General features: G+C 41.2%; 1 protein-coding gene across 1 annotated transcript; it reads right to left on the reverse strand.

Annotated features, from left to right (window-relative positions):
• Positions 1-809: 809 nt before the first annotated feature.
• LOC149594126 (uncharacterized) lies at positions 810-16,596 on the reverse strand. Its single transcript, XM_089861285.1, has 5 exons — positions 16,408-16,596; positions 16,101-16,347; positions 7,553-7,779; positions 1,499-1,794; positions 810-1,431 (listed from the first exon to the last, which is right to left on the reverse strand). Exons 1-4 carry the CDS (start codon positions 16,594-16,596, stop codon positions 1,525-1,527), a joined length of 933 nt encoding a protein of 310 aa, XP_089717411.1. The 3' UTR covers positions 810-1,431; positions 1,499-1,524.
• Positions 16,597-18,086: the final 1,490 nt, after the last annotated feature.

Genomic DNA, 18,086 nt, shown 5'->3' on the forward strand with positions numbered 1-18,086 from the left:
ACCACAACAAGTTTTTTCGTAGGGTACATTACGGTGCAAAAATGTAATTAGTTAAAGAGATAAGAAATTATATTAGAAATTGTATCGGCTGAAGAAGGACCACGGTCCGAAAGCTCCCGTTTTTGTAAAGTAATAAATAAAATTTTTATTAAAAATCCATGAAGTAGCAGTCCTTTTATAAAAGAAAACAACGAAGTTAAAGTATTCAAAAATATTTCTTACCAAATTTGGTTTACTTCTAACATCGAGAGCGAAAATGCCAAAACTTTTCTAAAAGTTTTACAAAATCCTCGGCGAATTTAAGAACTGGAGACCGTACAATATTAATGTTTGAGAATTATGCTATATAAATTTTTGAACCGTATCATTTTAGTAAATATTTAAACAATCTTTTTACCGAACTTTTCTAAGACCGATGCATTGTTGAATGCGGCTTTGTTTCCACATCCAAACTCTATCGACGTACGGGCGTTAATTAAAGTGCTAAGCTCTGAATCGTATTTCTTTTTCATGGATTTTTACCTTCTGTAGGTTTTCGAAATTAAACACGCGATGGTTTATTATTAACCTCGAATATATCATTGCACGCTATATTATTATCATGAAATAACATTAGAACAGGAAGTACTATGTGTTTTATTTGTTTTAATCGTAAAGCCTGTTGTGGGTAACATGTTTTCACCATTAGGACATGGCCTGACTGAGACGTGTTTTGACAGCAAAGCATATTATAGAGAATTAAGAAATAACTACCTGAACTTTTCTCTATTTGGTTTCTAAGATTTTAAATATTTGTGTAAGTGACTGTCTGCACACGGGATAAGTAATAAACGAAGGTCCATTCATTCAGACTTATAACTCAAAATAACGAAATATTTAATGGTTCCACTCAGGCTGTTGAAATGGCAAACTTATAAAAGATTGTTTCCAATCTCTTATATAAAAATGGATCATTTAATCGATAGTTATACCTGCATTGCAACCATATGGTATTGTTCATAATCCAACCCAAAGCCACAACGTTAATGTAAAATGTATACTGAACATTTTAAACTTGCAACTATATACCAAAGTCAATGAAATTTTCAAATAGAAAGAAATTTTGTCCAGATGTTCGAGCCCCAAGTGCAATTCCCAACTAATACGTTTAAAAAATGCAGATATCGGTCATAATTTTAATAACCGTCGTTCGGTTACAGCAACCAGAAGTTAATTTTCGCGTTGCAAAGTACAAATAGCAATAATTCGAGGATGAAACTCATCAAAGCAATTGCCAAACACAAAATGTATAAGAGAAAAGCGCCACTAATTGAAGTGACGTTTAAACTGCGAAATTCTTCAGGCGGGGTTTTCCATAACATGCGATCCAAGATGAAACCTTGATCCCTGTTCATGTAGTCGAACGGTTTGGTTTCGAAAACTCTCATGATCCTGCAAAAAGAAATCTGATCTCTGTACGTACGCTACAATTACGAACTTAATGTCGTTGTGAACTTGCCCCTGAAGTATATTTTCCGTAGTCTTTTAGTCATTATCAAAGCGATGTATCTCAACTACTTCCAGGAACGTTTGGACAATGTTGGTTGATTTCCGAATTTTAACTTTAATGTTATTTTTGTCTTCTTTGACAAAACTATCGACGCTTTGTCTCAAATCACTGACGTGCGTAAATAAAGCTATTTTGCGATCTTGTAGTCCATCTAGAATTTGATTCTTTTCGTACTGGTCAACTTCCACCATATTGTCGTACAAGAGTTCTTCAAAATCTTCCGGGCTAACTCCTGGGATTCCATCCTTTTGCAATAAAATCAAACGGTTTCCGTAATTCTTAGCTCTTTCAGACGATCCAACTTTTTGACTCAGCTCGATGGGTCAAAAAGTTGTATCAACTTGCCCAACTTTTGAAGGGAAAAGTGAAATAAATCCTTCCTTTTCACACGACTAAACTTTTACCGCCAAATGGAACTTACCTATGCCTACCTTGGCACTTACGAAATAACCCGCGAAAAAGACTTTTTTTGTAATTCATTTTGATTGGCTGGAGAAATGAACTTAAAAAGTTGAGCCAACGTTTTTGGTGACTCAACTCATCCAGCGTCTATTCACACGATCCAACTAGTTCATTCAACTCGAGTTGACCCATCAAGCTGAGTCAAAAAGTTGGATCGTCTGAAAGAGCCTTTAGTTAATGTAATGTTCTGTTGTCGGTTTAATAATGAGTCATGATTAAACAGGAACATATTTAATAATACTTGAATGATAGTTAGTAAGAAAGATACATGGTAATTAATATACAGTCTGATCGCGAGCCTCGCCTGGAGAGGTCTGTCGATAAAGTCCCTAGTCCCCAATCTCGTCCCCTTAGCGCCCCCTAACGGCTATAGTTCACAATGTTTATATGCTTCACTACCTTCTCCCCCTTTTTTTTTGTGTTGACGTAAGGTGGTCGCGAACGTGGCGCAACGAAGGCGTGTGAGTAGAAACTAGCGTGGAGCACAATCGTAGTCCAAAAGCTTGGCTGGTGGACGTGTGTTACGCTTCGGACGGTCCGGTAGGATGGGAGTTGGTGTGGCGCTATCTCGCTTAGATGGCACACGCGGTGGTGAATGGGTGAGGTGGCTTCCTGCTGTAGGAACTGGTCTGGCTATAGGTGTTGCCAATATTGGTCGCGCAGGCGTACCGGCTTGACTGCGAACGGCTAAAGGAGTTGGTCCAGGTATGGAGATCGGCTCGAGGGAAAATTCCTCGGAGGTTTCATCGGCGGGTGGCGCTGCATGAGTGTCATGCCATCTGGGACGCAGTTGGTTGACATGTTTGCGTTCGTAACCTTTGGGCGTCTGTACCTTGAACATCATTCTTCCTAACGGTTCGAGAATAGTACCTGGAAGCCATTTATGCCCCATGCCATGATTGCGGGAATAAATCAAATCTCCCGACTTGTACGTTTTCTTCTGGTTGTCCTCAACCTTTTGTACTTTAGGGGTGTGCTGGGGATGACATAGGTCAATCCTAGTTAAGATGTTTCGGCCCAACATGAGCTCTGCGGGCGACTTGCCCGACGCGGTAGGAGTCCGTCGATAGTTGATGAGGAAGCGTGCAAGTCGAGTGGCCAGCGTACCTTGTGCGTGTACTGCAAGACCGTGATTAATAATATCCACATCGTGATGCGGCTCTCCTGATATCTTCCTCAAACCAGCTTTTACGGTGCGAACGGATCGCTCGGCTTGGCCATTAGATGCTGGGTGAAATGGTGCCGTCGTCAAATGTTTTATGCCATTCATGGCCGTGAATCTCTTGAACTCTTGGCTGACAAAACATGGACCGTTATCGGTGACTAAGGTCGGCATGATGCCGTATCGAGCAATGTGTGGACGTAAACTTTGGATGACAGCTTCAGTCGACGTAGTTTTCGTGATGTCTAGCTCCATCCATTTCGAATAAGCATCAACAGTGAGCAATATATACTGATTGTCTATTGGGCCCGCGAAATCGACGTGGACCCGCGACCATGGTTTGGATTCACGAGGCCATGGTGTGTGTGTTGCTCGTGGCATGGCGGCGTGCGTCTGACAACTATGACATGACTGAACCTGTCGGGTTATGTCATTATCTATGTACGGCCACCAAATACGAGACCTTGCCACGGCTTTCATCTTAACGATCCCTTCGTGAGATCCATGCAATTCTTTTAGCATTGCTTGTCGATATTTTTCCGGGATGACGACGCGATTGCCCATTAGCAGGATATGCTCTATGTTTGATAGCTCTTCTCGACGGCGATGATACACGTGGAGTGCTTCAGGTAATTTTTGCGCTGGCGGCCATCCTTTGGTTAAGTAGTGGCTAATCTTCTGAAGATTCTGATCCTCGACCGTGGCTTTACTTAAGTCGGCTAAACTGACTGGCATGTCTGCGATGGACGTGAGCGCGAAAACGTATTCCGCGGGTAAAGGTGTATGTACGGTTTCCTTAGTAGGAAGCGGCAACCTACTCATCGCATCGGCATTGGCGTTTAATGATCCCTTTTTGTATTTTATCTCGTACGTATACGCCGATAAAATTATGGCCCATCTCTGAATTCTTGCAGCGGCCATCGCTGGGATTGCTTTGTTTGAAGCGAGGAGCGATACTAGAGGCTGGTGATCCGTAATCAGAGAAAATTTTCTGCCATAAAGATAATCTTTATACTTCGTAACACCAAATACCAAGGCCAACGCCTCCTTCTCCAATTGCGAGTAATTTTCTTCAGCCTTAGTGAGGCTTCGAGACGCAAACGAGATCGGGCGCTCTATGCCATTCTCAACGTGTGAAATGACAGCTCCTATTCCATGAGGAGACGCGTCACATGCCATGTGGATCGGTTTGTCAACATCGTAATGAACCAATAGGTTAGAGTCCTTTAGGGCTTGCTTTGCTCCCTGGAAGGCATCTTGGTGTTTTGCTTCCCAGACCCAAATTGCATTTTTCTGGTACAATTCAAATAGCGGTGCTAGTTTGGTGGATGCGTTGTTTATGAATTTACCGTAGTACATCAGCATACCCACAAACGAGCGTAATTGTTCCAGGTTCGTAGGGGCAGGTGCGTTCATGATTGCGACCAATTTGGCCTCTTGTGGATGAATGCCCTGTGCATCCAATCTATGACCCAAGAATTCTATGGACGTTTCCAGAAAGACGCATTTTTCGCGACGCAGTTTCAAGCCATTGACTTCTAACGTTTCCAGTACTTGGTCTAATAGCTTTAAGAGGGATTGTTTGGTCGCACCCCCTAATACTATGTCATCCTGGAAGGGTGACACGCCTTTTTGATTGCGGAACAATGTTTCTATGACCCGTTGAAATATGGCCGAGGCTGAGGCAATCCCGAAAGGTAGACGATTATACCTGAATAGTCCTCGTGAGGTGTTTATAACGGTGATTGCTTTAGAGTCTTCATGTAATTCCAACTGGTTATAGGCGTCTCTTAGATCAATACGCGCAAAATACTTGCATCCAGCCAGAGTCGCGAATATAGATTCAGCCTTAGGCAGAGGGTATTTCTCTATATCCAAGTTGGGATTAATCGTCGTTTTGAAGTCTGCACAGATACGAATAGCATCTTGATTGACTTTCCGGATAGGAACGATTGGCGAAGCGTACTCAGAGTATGGTACGCTTTCTATAATGTGCAATGACTCCAATCTTTGCGAATCCGGCTTAAGGTATAATTTTACCTTGACATCCTTCAGTTTGCCCAAACCAGGCGTGAAAAGTGCTGCGTGTCGATCCAAAATAGTTTGCAAGGGCGTAGAGTCCGACGATTCCATAGCGTTTACTCCAAAAGCGACGTCGGAGTGCGGTTGCACCGAGTACTCTGCTACACGTGGTAGCACGTTCAGCTTTGAAAACAGCCAGTTGCGACCACATAGATTTGGGCGGTCTCCACGAAAGACGAGAACTGGTAGTTCGGCTTGATTATCACGGTACGAGACGGTGAGTAACGTGGAACCCAAAATCTGAAGTGTTCCGCCCGTGAACGACGTTAAGCGTTTGCGGAAGTCTTGTAATGGTTGCACGTGAGGAAGTTGTCCGTAGACAACCTCTGAAATCATTGCATAACCTGAGCCAGTATCCAGTTCAAAACATACCTCCTTGCCGTTTAATGCGCAAACAATGGTCTCAGGGGGTGGTGGTTCCAGACTCATAGGAGTGGAATGTTCTTCTTCCATGACATCATCATCAACATGATACATGGCGTATTCCCTGACTGGAACCCGATATAGTTCTGCTTCATCGGCAGTATTTGCCATAACCGTAGCCGTTGGCGTAATATCGTCCTCATCTGCTATATGATTTGCTGTGGTCCGCGAATGACCGCGTTTTGGGCGTTGGTTGTTTGAACTTCTCTTGGCGGGAAGTCGTTGTTTCAATTCCGTGGGCGGTCGGTTACATGCCTTTCCCAGATGACCTACTTTCTTGCAGTTGTTGCATATAAATTCTTTATATGGACAATTCGGCGGTGTGTGGTCAATGCTAGTGCAACGTATGCAACTAGGTGGTCTTGCCCCAGACGGTTGAGTAGCTCGTGAGGCTTGAGGTTGCCTATTGTTTTGTTGAAATCTCGAATGGCTCTTGGCCGGAATGATGGCGTTCACTTGCTGATGTTCATCAACTGGGTTCAGGACACGCAATTCCTTAGTGTTGCGTTCCGTCATTTCATACGTCGTTAATAATGATAGCATAGCAGGCAAATCATCTTTGATCGTACTTTCATGCTGTAGTAGGTACCTTCTCATACCCTCATTGTTTATTCCCTCGGCTATGCGATCCATCAACATCTGATCTAACTCTTTAAATTCGCAGTGTTTTGTTAATTTCTTCAATTCAGCAACATAGACAGCCACAGATTCATCCTTGCGACGATAGCGACCATTAAAACGTATTCGTTCCATCATGCGAGAAGGTTTGGGGTTATAGTGATCATTTAACAACTTAGTTAAATCCACATACGTTTTCGTCATAATATCATCTGGTCGAGTCAAGTTCTCTAACAGAGTATACGCCGCGGTACTAAGTACTGTGAGAAGCGTTGCATGTTTGATAGCGGCGTCAGTAATCTTGTTCGCCGTAAAATAAGCAGTTAACCGATTAGCATACTGTGTCCATGGTACCGTAGTTTCGTCAAATGGTATTAGAATTCCAACGGTAGCCATTGTTGTTCAGGATAGTTCAATTCCGTAATTTGATAATTCCCGTTCTTTTATACTCCGTAGACGTTTAATTACGTTTAATTATATACCCGTAGATGTTTAGTTACGTTTCAGTTCTAATCCGTAGACGTTTAATCACGTTTAATAAATACCCGTAGTTGTTTATTTACGTTTAATTTAATTCAGTTCGTAGACGTTTAATAAATACCCGTAGATGATTATTTACGTTTAATTCAGTCCGTAGACGTTTAATAAATACCCGTAGATGATTATTTACGTTTAATTCAGTCCGTAGACGTTTAATAAATACCCGTAGATGATTATTTACGTTTAATTCAGTCCGTAGACTTTTAAATACGATCAGTTCAAATCCGTAGATGTGCAATTTTCCTTTATTTCAATCCGTAGATGTTATGCTTCTGTCCATGTACCTTTTTCTTCCTCGTGGTGATGTAAGCCTTGGCCACATTGATATCACCTCCAGGTTGTAAAGTCCGTAGGCTCTCCTTGCCCCGCACGTTCGATTCGTTGGTAAGCCTTGGCTCCCGTTACCCGTAGGTTATACGTAAACCAACTAACCTCACGCTAAAATGGTGTATCCCATCTCCGTCGCCATTGTAATGTTCTGTTGTCGGTTTAATAATGAGTCATGATTAAACAGGAACATATTTAATAATACTTGAATGATAGTTAGTAAGAAAGATACATGGTAATTAATATACAGTCTGATCGCGAGCCTCGCCTGGAGAGGTCTGTCGATAAAGTCCCTAGTCCCCAATCTCGTCCCCTTAGCGCCCCCTAACGGCTATAGTTCACAATGTTTATATGCTTCAGTTAATTAGTTTGATGAAAGTGGAACTCACTTCGTTCCAAAAGAACTGAGTTTCTGGTGAATGCTTAACTAAAGCCGGTGTTATGTTTGGATATTTCAAAAGATCACTGGCTGTTTCTAATATGTCATATGTTTTGACGGAGAAGTCACTCTTCATGTAACTAGAAACGAAGACGGTAATAACCAATACTGATAACAACCAAGATGACCACACGATACGAAAGGCGAAATTATTGGGACGATCACTTTGAACTGCAACTGCAATTTAAGTTAATCCAAAACTAATTGTTACCCGCGGCGTCGCTGGCGTGCAGTCGCGCCGCCAGCAGTAGGTACGAATAGGCACGTACCTACGTTGGAAAATTTTGGCCTACTTGGAGGCCCGGAGGGCCTCCAAATTTTTAAAAACGTGCCTATAGATGCCTTCAAATAAAATTTGATAGTTTATATTTCTATCTGTAAAAATCTAACACCACATCACACACCTGTTTGACATATTCGCTACACTACGCTTTTGTAATGTACAAGAGAGCATTTTCAAAACCCGTTTTCTTTATATTCTAATGAACAAGATCATCCGCTAAAGTGTTGACCTTTGACCCCCAGGTTACACCTCTCTTGCATAGAAACTAGAAAGGACACTAGTCGGAAATTTCCCTCCCTACCTAAAAACGTTAGGCAGCATGCGTCGCGGAGAGGAATAAAATTTTCCAACTCTAAACTAGTTTCAAGAACACCCAAGATTATACGAGAGTAACTTTTTTTTGGGTGTACCTTGTATGAGCAGTTCCCGGGAGAGCAGTTCTCGAAATACCAACCGCAATTCCAAAAAACAGCGGCGTTGTTCAAAACTGCTGTTTTGGAAATAGCCAATAGCGGTGGTTGTGTTGAGTTTTGAGCATTTCTTAACAATTTACAGTTATATTCGTTGGTTTCAAAAACGACGTTTTTCTGCGATCATTTAATCAGTAATGTGACCTACTAACCGATCGTGTTTTTGAATTTTTTTGAAGTGCACTTAAATATTGTGCTATTCTTCAGGCTGTATCAGTTTACATTTCTCATACCAGGATAGAAAAATAATTCGAGAAAGCTTATTTTATTTCGAAAGTAGATAATTGTAAACAGTAAACAGTATTTTTTTGGAATAGGCATATTATTATTTGGGAAGTAAGTCAATGAAGATAAACAACAATACTTTGGAAAAGGCGTAACATTGTTACACTATTTCCAAAATATTACTAACCTAAGTCTAACCAAACGAAACAAAACGTAAAAACCCAACCTAACCTGATTTAATACTGTTTAGTTGAAATAATCAACTTTAACCTAACCAAATTATCCATATCTAAACTAGTTCTATTTGAGTTCATTTAACCCAGCTGGGCCAGCTAAGCTTACACCATAATAAACAACTATCGTTTTTCGCATATCTGTTTTACTGCTCTTTAAAGAACTGCTGTAACGGTACGCTGCGTTTACGAGAACCGCTGTATCGGTAATTGTTGTAACGGATAAACTGCCATTTCGGGAAACCGCTATTTATTGATCTGCTGTTATGAGGACCGCTATTATGAAATCCACTCATACGGGAATCGCTCATGTGAGAGCTTCCAGTTACGAGTATTTATTGCCAATGAAAGATGGCTTTCGGGATCTAGTAAAATATTATATTGTTGTTTTGTGTATTCCCGTAGCCAATACAGTTTAAGAAAGAAGTTTCAGTTCCCTGAATAGAATTGGAACACGATTACGTACTACATTGGGGGAGGAAAGGTTATCAGACCTGGCCATACTTTAATTAACCGAGATCAATCTAACTAAATAAGAGACTATCCTATCTTAGTGGTCCATGAATTCGGAAAAGCTTCGAAAAGAAGAATTTCATTCTTTGACTAAATTTATAAGAAGGGTCGCTAGGACACGGTTGCCAAAAACTCCGTACTCTTAATAATCTCACAAAAAGGAAATACTGAAATCTAATCCTTAAATCTGGAGATATTCGTCTAAATCCTGAAACATATTCCAAAATTTTGCATGGTAAATTTTCAAAACAAAAGGGAGGGGCCTCTAGATCATACTGTGCCTACGCGAGAAATAATCCTGGCGGCGCTACTGCTCGCGTGTAATAAGAACTTGTATCAAAATGACACGAAGAATGGGTAGATTTTACTGATGACTAATATTTTTGTAGCACCCAAGGAGCGAAGGCACTCGGCGTTGCCCGTCAGCTCGTCGGGACATTTTTTTATTACTTTTCACACGGACATTATTCCATAAGGAAGGGTTTATAATTTCTGGCCGCCATTTAAAAAGATGGCAACAAATCGAACCCGAAGACCATTCAGCCCGTCTATAGGTTAAAGGAAACCAGTGTACTAAACATTTGTGAAATCGGTTGAAACGCGCGGACTTGGTTGCATAGAGAGAATTTTTTACACTTCTGGGTGCCATTTATTAAGATGGCGGCGGATTGGAAAATCTTTCTTGGTACGCGCCTACTTCTTCTGAGTAATGTTCCTGCAAGCGGTTTGGGCTGGGCGTTGATTATCAGTCAGTCATTCAGAGGACATTTGATTAGGCCCTGCACCTGGCGGTGGGGGGCTTATCAGCGCCCCCCAATCGTCTCTCATCACTGTTCCCAATGGAACCTGCGAAACCGCCATCAAGGCATACGGGATCGGCCAGCGGCAGCGACTAACGTCCCTTGAGCAGGTGACGAGAGCGCTACAACGTCAGCGGCGAGCCCAGCCAGGAGGTGGTCGGTGACAGGGAAGGACTAAGGCAGCAGAAGGCTCGCAAGGCCGGGGGAGTGCCCTCCGAGCACAGTAGTGGCATACGGTCCAGGAATGTATCCGCAGCCCCCAGAGCGTTGCCAAGAGCTGGAGATGAGCCAAAGCAACACCTGGACGGGGGCGAGGCGGCCGAGCAAAACGTTCGCGGAACGGGACAGGGAAAGCTCCGAACCAAGGGCGAACCCAAGGAACCATCCTAACCGGCACACCGAACTCTGGCCCCCTCCGCCACGACAAGGCCTGTTGCTCTGCTCCAACGGGACGACGACCCCGAGGGAGTCAGTCAGTCAGTCAGAACTTTGATTTATTTAGATATGGCGTGCACTTATAGGAGGGATGGCCGATTTTTTAATTGCAGCCCACAAACCTAATCTATCATTAAATATTTTGTGGTCCGCGATTAGGTCTCAGGAATTGCGAAAGCTGTTTCCATAATAAAACTGTTCCGTCTCCTCTTGTGACTTGCTAGTATATATTCTTTGGATTTGGTTACTTTATCGTTTTCATATATCCCTCATTTTTCCCTCTTTAAGTCTCAATAACTTGGGAAGCACATTTTCCCACGCTTTGCGCAATCAGTTTTAAATATAAGTGTGTTTATGTTTCTAATTTCTGCGCTATTGATTTTAAATTTGAAACTTTCAGCCGCCGACATAGTTTAAATTTTCGAATTTGGCCCTTTAGCCTAAATTACTGACTTACAGTATTCAACAATAATAGGACTTCAGTTTTATTTGGACTTCCAATTCTGAAATGAAAAACAAATGTTCTGATTAAACATTCTTCGTGTAATGAGTTTTCGAATGTAATACTCTATCCAGGTTTAAGTTTCTGTTGCATTAAACGAACATTCTAGTATATTTAACTTGAGATCTAAAAAAATGGACTAATTTTAAATTGAAACGTCACTTACTCGTCCAAATCAAAATTGTAAATTAGTTTTGGCTTATCCATAACGCTGAGTCCACCTAAAGATAACCGAAGTTTCGAAAACAACCGATAAAACTGAATGAAGTCATGTTGGTGCGAAAGGCGAAATTCGATTTTCCAATCAATAGTTTTCTTCAACACTTAGGTTTTAACGCATTCGGTTCATATGGTGTTGACACACAACAAAATTTCGAGAGCACTAAAGTAAGCTTTGAAAGACTATTTGTATGGTTCGATAATGATCAAGAACTGCACGACCTTTTCGAGTATTTCAACATGATAAAGACCATTGCCCTAATTTTTCATATTTTGTACACAGTCATTTTCTACGCACGAAACAACAATTATATTGATTTCAGAAAAACATGTTTTTCCCCACAATCAACCCGTTTAAGCTTAGTTCCCACTTGACCGAAAACACGACGCAAACACTGCGTATGTACCTCTGCGGTAAAACATCTACCGCAGAACGCGAAAGAAACAGCTTTCGGTCGGACAGAATTGGTGTTCTATTTTTTACGCAGAGACCGACGTAAAATGATTTTGATAATTTCAACTCTCTAATCAGATTTAATCGCGAATCGCTATTGCCTTGTTTGTATGTTGCAAAAATTGAGTTTCAATCTCTCTGACCCGCATTTGATAAGCTCCCTTATTAAAATACCATCAAGAATAAAATCGAAGGCCAAGACATAATCCCAATTCCAATTGGTGCCACGTGACTACCGGTTGACCGCCCTTTTCTGTCGGAATTCGGTCGTATGTGTGAACTGAACAAAAACTTGCCGTCGAAGGCCTGCGTAAAAATCAATTTTTGACGCAGCACTAAAGTTTTCGGTCGTTTTTTTCGGTCAGGTGCGAACCTAGCTTGACGCGTTCACATTTCACGTGACATTATAATGGCTAAAGTGCACAAAAAAGTGTAAAAGTTCACAAAAAGTCAAAAGTAAAACAGTTAATAATTTATTATATTCACAAAGCTCGTAACATTAAACACCAAGTTTTTGTTTGTTCAAGCGCGTGGAGTTTCAAAATTTTGTGCTGCTACGACATTGACATCTTAGAAAGAAAATGGGACACTGTCTGCAGACGGGACAAGTAATAAGCGAAGGTCCATTCATTCAGACTTATAACTCAAGTTAACGAAATATTTAATGGTTCCACTCAGACTGTGGAAATGGCAAACTTATAAAAGATGGTTTCCTTTCTCGTAAATAAAAATGGATCATTTAATCGATAGCTATACCTGCATTACAGCCATATGGTATTGTTCATAATCCGACCCAAAGCAACAACGTTAATGTATACTGAACATTTTAAACTTGCAACTATATAAGGGACCAGAAGTTATGTGCTCTTGCATTGGTAATAGATCCTGGCACAAGTGAACAAATTTGAGGATTTTATGCCGCTTCCTTAGACCACCTAGGTAGGTGGTCTGAGCCGCTTCCAACGCGCATACACTACAGAGAAAAAAATTGGTCGAGTTCCAAAAAAAATTCCAACCCCCTTCCCCTCAACCTAAAGCCACGGAACACGGACGCGGGTGCTTGAATCTAGTTCGGCCGTCTACCGACACGAGCGTCTAGTGTTTTGGAGGGAAAATTCAGAACCCGCTACCAGGGGGCCAACTGTTGGTGTGTTATCAAGAATATTCACTTTCGCCAAGTGAAGAATTTGGTTACCTTGATTATTATTATTATTGAAATAGGGGGGCTACCGCCCTAGCACCGATGCCAGAGGCATATTGTGCACCCTCATAATCAGGTCTTACCGCGGCGAAGCGGAGAATTCGCTCCACCTTAATAGAAGAGACCCGCAAGGGTTCCACAGCTAGCTGAACTTAGTGTGTGAATCAAAGTATTCTAGACTAAGCGGGGCGAAGCAGTTGCACTCGCACAGTACGTGAGAGAAAGTTTCTTCCTTCTCCCGGCACGACGTGCAGAGAGGGTCGTCAGCAAGGCCCATCAGATGGAGATGCCTATTGAGCCGACAGTGTTCGGTCAGAAGACCGGTTGCTAGCCTAATATCCCATCTGCTGAGCGCAATAAGGTCTCTAGCGCGAGACCTACAGGGGCCATTGGCAAACAGCTTTGTCTGTCTCTGGCCCTCCATGTTATGCCAGAGCTAGTTTTGTATGACAGTCAGCCTGTCATGCAACCTCCGTTTGACGTTACCTTGATACTTCTAGTCCCTTATTTTACTTCTGACCAAAGTCGATGAAATTTTTATCAAGATGTTTGAGCCTCAAGTACAATTCCAACTAATACGGTTTAAAACTGCAGATATCAGATATCAGTCATCATTTTAATAGCAGCCCCAGTAGCACAAGCCTTCCGCATAACAGTCGGTTAAAGGTCGAATAGTCGGTTTACGGTCCAGTCAGCTGTACCATGCTTATTCCGACACTTTTCCGACTCATGAAGCCGACTACTTCTTTTAGTTGGTAATGCCGACATCTATCTGACAGTTGGAACAGAGATGGTTTAAAGTAGGCTTGCCTACCGTCTAGAAAATTCCAACTTATTTTTTGCCAATTTATTACCGACTCTCTCGCGCTAGTCGGTATTGTGACGTTTAAGAAGAGTAAAATTAAAAGCAAAGTTATGCTTAGGCCGTTTAGTAACCGACATTTATCCGACAGTTGGAACTGAGATGGTTTAAAGTAGGCTTGCCTACTGTCTAGAAAATTCCAACACATTTTTTGCCAATTGATTACCAACTCCCTCGCGCTAGTCGTTATTGTGACGTTTAAGAAGAGTAAAATTAAAAGAAAAGTTATTCTTAGGCCATTTAGTAACCGACATTTATCCGACAGTTGGAACTGTGGTGGTTTGAAGTAGGCTTGCCTACTGTCTAGAAAATTCCAACACATTTTTTGCCAATTGATTACCAACTCCCTCGCGCTAGTCGTTATTGTGACGTTTAAGAAGAGTAAAATTAAAAGAAAAGTTATTCTTAGGCCATTTAGTAACCGACATTTATCCGACAGTTGGAACTGTGGTGGTTTGAAGTAGGCTTGCCTACCGTCCTAAACATGTAACCCATTACCAACTCCTTCCCGCTAATCGGTAATATTTGAAATTGTTATAATTGACCTGCATGTTACTTAAAATATAGAAAGTACAAATTCTTAAGTGTTGTTCATTGAAAATGTATTAAAGAAATTTCAATACTAGGTATCAGTATCCTTTACTATAAGCGAATGAAGCCTCGAGTTAAGGCTTGATCGTCGCAAAACCATCGGGCCTCGAGTTAAGGTTTGATCGTCGCAAAAGCGTCGGACCTCTTGCTGACAGGCGGTTAAGTCGACTCTCAAACGTGTTGGATGAGGGTCGTATTTCATTCGTGTCGTAACAGTCGGTAAACCAGTGGGCCGTAGTCCCACCGGGCGGACATTTCGATTCTCAAACCCTTACTCTACCAGCCCTTTACCGACGATTTACCGTTCCTATACTAAAAAGCCGCGAAATCGTCGGATTGAGCGCGGCTTTAGGTAGGCATAATGACGCCGACCTGTAGTCGGCCAACAGTCGTTTTATAGTCGCCTCATAACAGTCTGAAAACCGGCGGGCCGTCGTCCCGCCGGGCGGACATTTCGACTCTCAAACCCTTACTCTACCAGCCCTTTACCGACGATTTACCGTTCCTATACTAAAAAGCCGCGAAATCGTCGGATTGAGCGCGGCTTTAGGTAGACATAATGACGCCGACATATAGTCGGCCAACAGTCGTTTTATAGTAGCCTCAAAACAGTAGGAAAACCGGCGGGCCATCGTCCCTCCAGGCGGACATTTCGACTTTCAAACCATTACTCTCCCGACTTATTAGTGACTTTTTACCAACTCGTCGGTAACACACAAAGCCGACCATGTAGGCCCTACGTCGGCAGTGCTACTGGGGAGTTGTTCGGTTACAGCAACCAGAAGTTAATTTTCGTGTTAAAAAGTACAAATAGCAATAATACGAGGATGAAAACGTATAAGAGAAGCGCGCCACTAATTGAAGTGACGTTTAAACTGCGAAATTCTTCAGGCGGGGTTTTCCATAACATGCCATCCAAGATGTAACCTTGATCCCTGTTCATGTTGTCGAACGGTTTGGTTTCGAAAACTCTCATGATCCTGCAAATAGATATCTGTTCTCTGTACGCTGCAGTTACGAACTCAAGCCTTTATGAACTTGCCCTTGAAGTATATTTTCATTAGTATTTGAGGCGTTATCAAAGCGATGTATCTTAACTACTTCCAGAAACGTTTGGACAATGTTGTTTCATTTCCGAATTTTAACTTCTAGGTTATTTTTGTCTTTCTTGACAAATTTTTTGACGCTTTGTTTCAAATCACTGACATGAGTAAATAAAGCAATTTTTCGATGTTGTAGTCCATCTAGAATTTGATTCTGGTCGTACTGGTCAACTTTAACCATTTTCCGGAACAATTAAGGAGTCTTGAAATTCTTTGCTGCTAATTCCTGGAATTCCATCCTTTTGAAAGAAAAAACAAACGTTTAACGTAATTCATAGAATATTAATTTGATGATTTAAAGCGAAACTCACTTTCGTCCAAAAGAACTTAGTTTCTGGTGAATGCTTAACTAAAGCCGGTGTTATGTTTGGATATTTGAGCATATCACTAGCTGTTTCTAATATTTCATATGATTTGATAGAAAAGTCGCTCTTCATATAACTAGAAACGAAGACAGTAATAACCAGAACTACTAGCAACCAAGATGACCATAAAATACGAAAGGCAAAATTATTAGGACTATCACTTTGAACTGCAACTGCGATTTATTAATAAGTTAATCATACAAAGGCCAACTTCATCTTCTGTTAAAATTGTAGCTCCATACCTTGTTTTAACAGCAATACTGACGTCTCCCACAAGTAGTTAAGCCAAATGTAGATATTAATCTTGGTTGTTTTAATTGAATAGCGATTAAGTTCCTGATGTTGATGGACATTATTATGCAGATTTTCATTTGTGATCTTGAATTTCAGTCGTTTAAACAATCCTTGAAATGTTGCTTTTGAAACCAACGAAACTAAGCATTTCAACGAAGACATGAAAATTATGACGAATAAAAGGTAAGCAACGAGCTGAAATGAAACATGCAATTGAAGACTTGATTTGGTATAATTTTGCACCTGTTAAAATACCCGTATCTCCAAGCTTAGAAAGGATAAAGATGTTACGAGTTTCATGGGTGGTTCTCCAGTAAACAGATGAACTTCGAAGAATGACAATATCACCGGGGTTTCGCCCACTTTTAATTTTGTTTGATCGTGAAGACTTCGTTTACTGGCTCCTATACACCACCACCTACTGCTCTTTCGTGCATTCCACATGCATACCAGTTTGCACTTACTGGCTTCTAAACACCACCACCTTATTGTCTCCATGCATGCCAAATCTGTTACTTTGAATTCTACTCCATTATCATCGTTTGGGTTAAGATATAAGCGGCTATCAGCTAGGGTTACGAGAAACGTCTAGCCTCCTAGATCCCTAGCTGGGATCGTCACCATAGGTTTTCACAGTTGTGCTTTTTCTTATCAATTATTCAGAGTTGGATGCCTTATATACTCTCAAATTAGTGACAAGTGGGCCAAAGACATAAGCTAGATGTCAAACTTCAATAATAACGAAGTTTCTAATGATTTTAGAAATAACCTTTGTTAAAAAGATGTAACTATAATTAAAGTAAGTTACTGAAGAATTAATTCAAATAAATTTATTAAATTACTTTTATATTTAAGAAAATATTGTTTCTCATCTCAAAATAAATACAGAAAGAGTAACAAAGTCGTCTAGTGGTGTGTCTGTGTCCGTTGATACACTTGTGCACCGCGTTAGTAGTTCGCCTTGTAAAGAAAGCTTTCAAAACCTTAAAGTAACAGGCGGCTCCATTATCACCCCTAGCATGCTGGCTAATCTTCTGGACACGAATTTTACCTTGCCAATGCACTAGGTCCCATTGGTTCCTGCCTTTGGTTTAACTAGCCTTTCCAAGCTTAGCCAACGTGTAGCATAAAAGGCATCTTTCAGGGGCATCTTTTTTTTCATAATAACAAAATGAAAATATGTAATATTTTTCGTAATTTCGATGCCTTTAGCAGTCTTGTAGCTATAAAGCTCTTTAGATGCTTCAAGAAGAACATTAAGGCTTGACTTCAAAGTTTTATCTGATAATAGGCCTAGTGAACCAAGAAGAGGCATTAACGGATCAGAGTGAGCCGAAAGTTAAATACACATTCAAATAATCGGGTTTAGATTTTTATAACAGAAGAAAGCATCATGATGGTAATCAGGTCAGTGAAAGGTCGGGTCGTAATCGGGTGATAGTGATAGTTCCCATGCTAGGAGGATCCATACCATTTTCAATAGGAGGCCTGGGTTTAGCCTCACCTAGTGAGTTAGGCCTCTTTGTGTAACACCTGAAGCCTGACCTCCCTGTGTAAATGGTATGGATCCTCCTAGCATGGGAACTATGTATAGCTTCAAAGAATATCGTTGAGGTGAAAAGAGAGGATAGTGTTTACAAGGTAATCCAGATGTGAATGTAGCATTCATCATAGAGGGTATATAGTTGAGGCGTAGACAATTGGGCCTTCACAAACACATCTAGTTAATATCTCTCCAAAATACAGGGTGTTTCTGGAAAGTCTGGCACAAATTAACAGGCATGTTCCTTGGGTCAAAAGGAGTCCGAGAGGTCCTATGACGTTTTGGGGTAAAGCGCTCCGTTGCGACGTTATGGGCTCTCAAAAGTAGGCCGAAAAACCAGAAGATTTTGCAGAATTATAGCACTAGTATTGTGGTTTTGACCCAATTGTTT

The sequence above is a fragment of the Phalangium opilio genome, unplaced genomic scaffold (assembly GCF_054372755.1).
Source record: "Phalangium opilio isolate 3A_F unplaced genomic scaffold, DU_Popi_V2 ptg000390l_1, whole genome shotgun sequence".
Classification (NCBI taxonomy): domain Eukaryota; kingdom Metazoa; phylum Arthropoda; class Arachnida; order Opiliones; family Phalangiidae; genus Phalangium; species Phalangium opilio.

What these genes read in the sequence shown, in the direction of transcription:
- LOC149594126 (XM_089861285.1), bottom strand. Translation starts at nt 16,596, where the DNA reads ATGTGGAATGCACGAAAGAGCAGTAGGTGGTGGTGTATAGGAGCCAGT. An exon ending in TTCTAAGCTTGGAGATACGG is followed by an intron (nt 16,348 to 16,407) that starts GTATTTTAACAG and finishes GTTTCATTTCAG; the next exon opens with CTCGTTGCTTACCTTTTATT. An exon ending in AGTATTGCTGTTAAAACAAG is followed by an intron (nt 7,780 to 16,100) that starts GTATGGAGCTAC and finishes CTTAAATTGCAG; the next exon opens with TTGCAGTTCAAAGTGATCGT.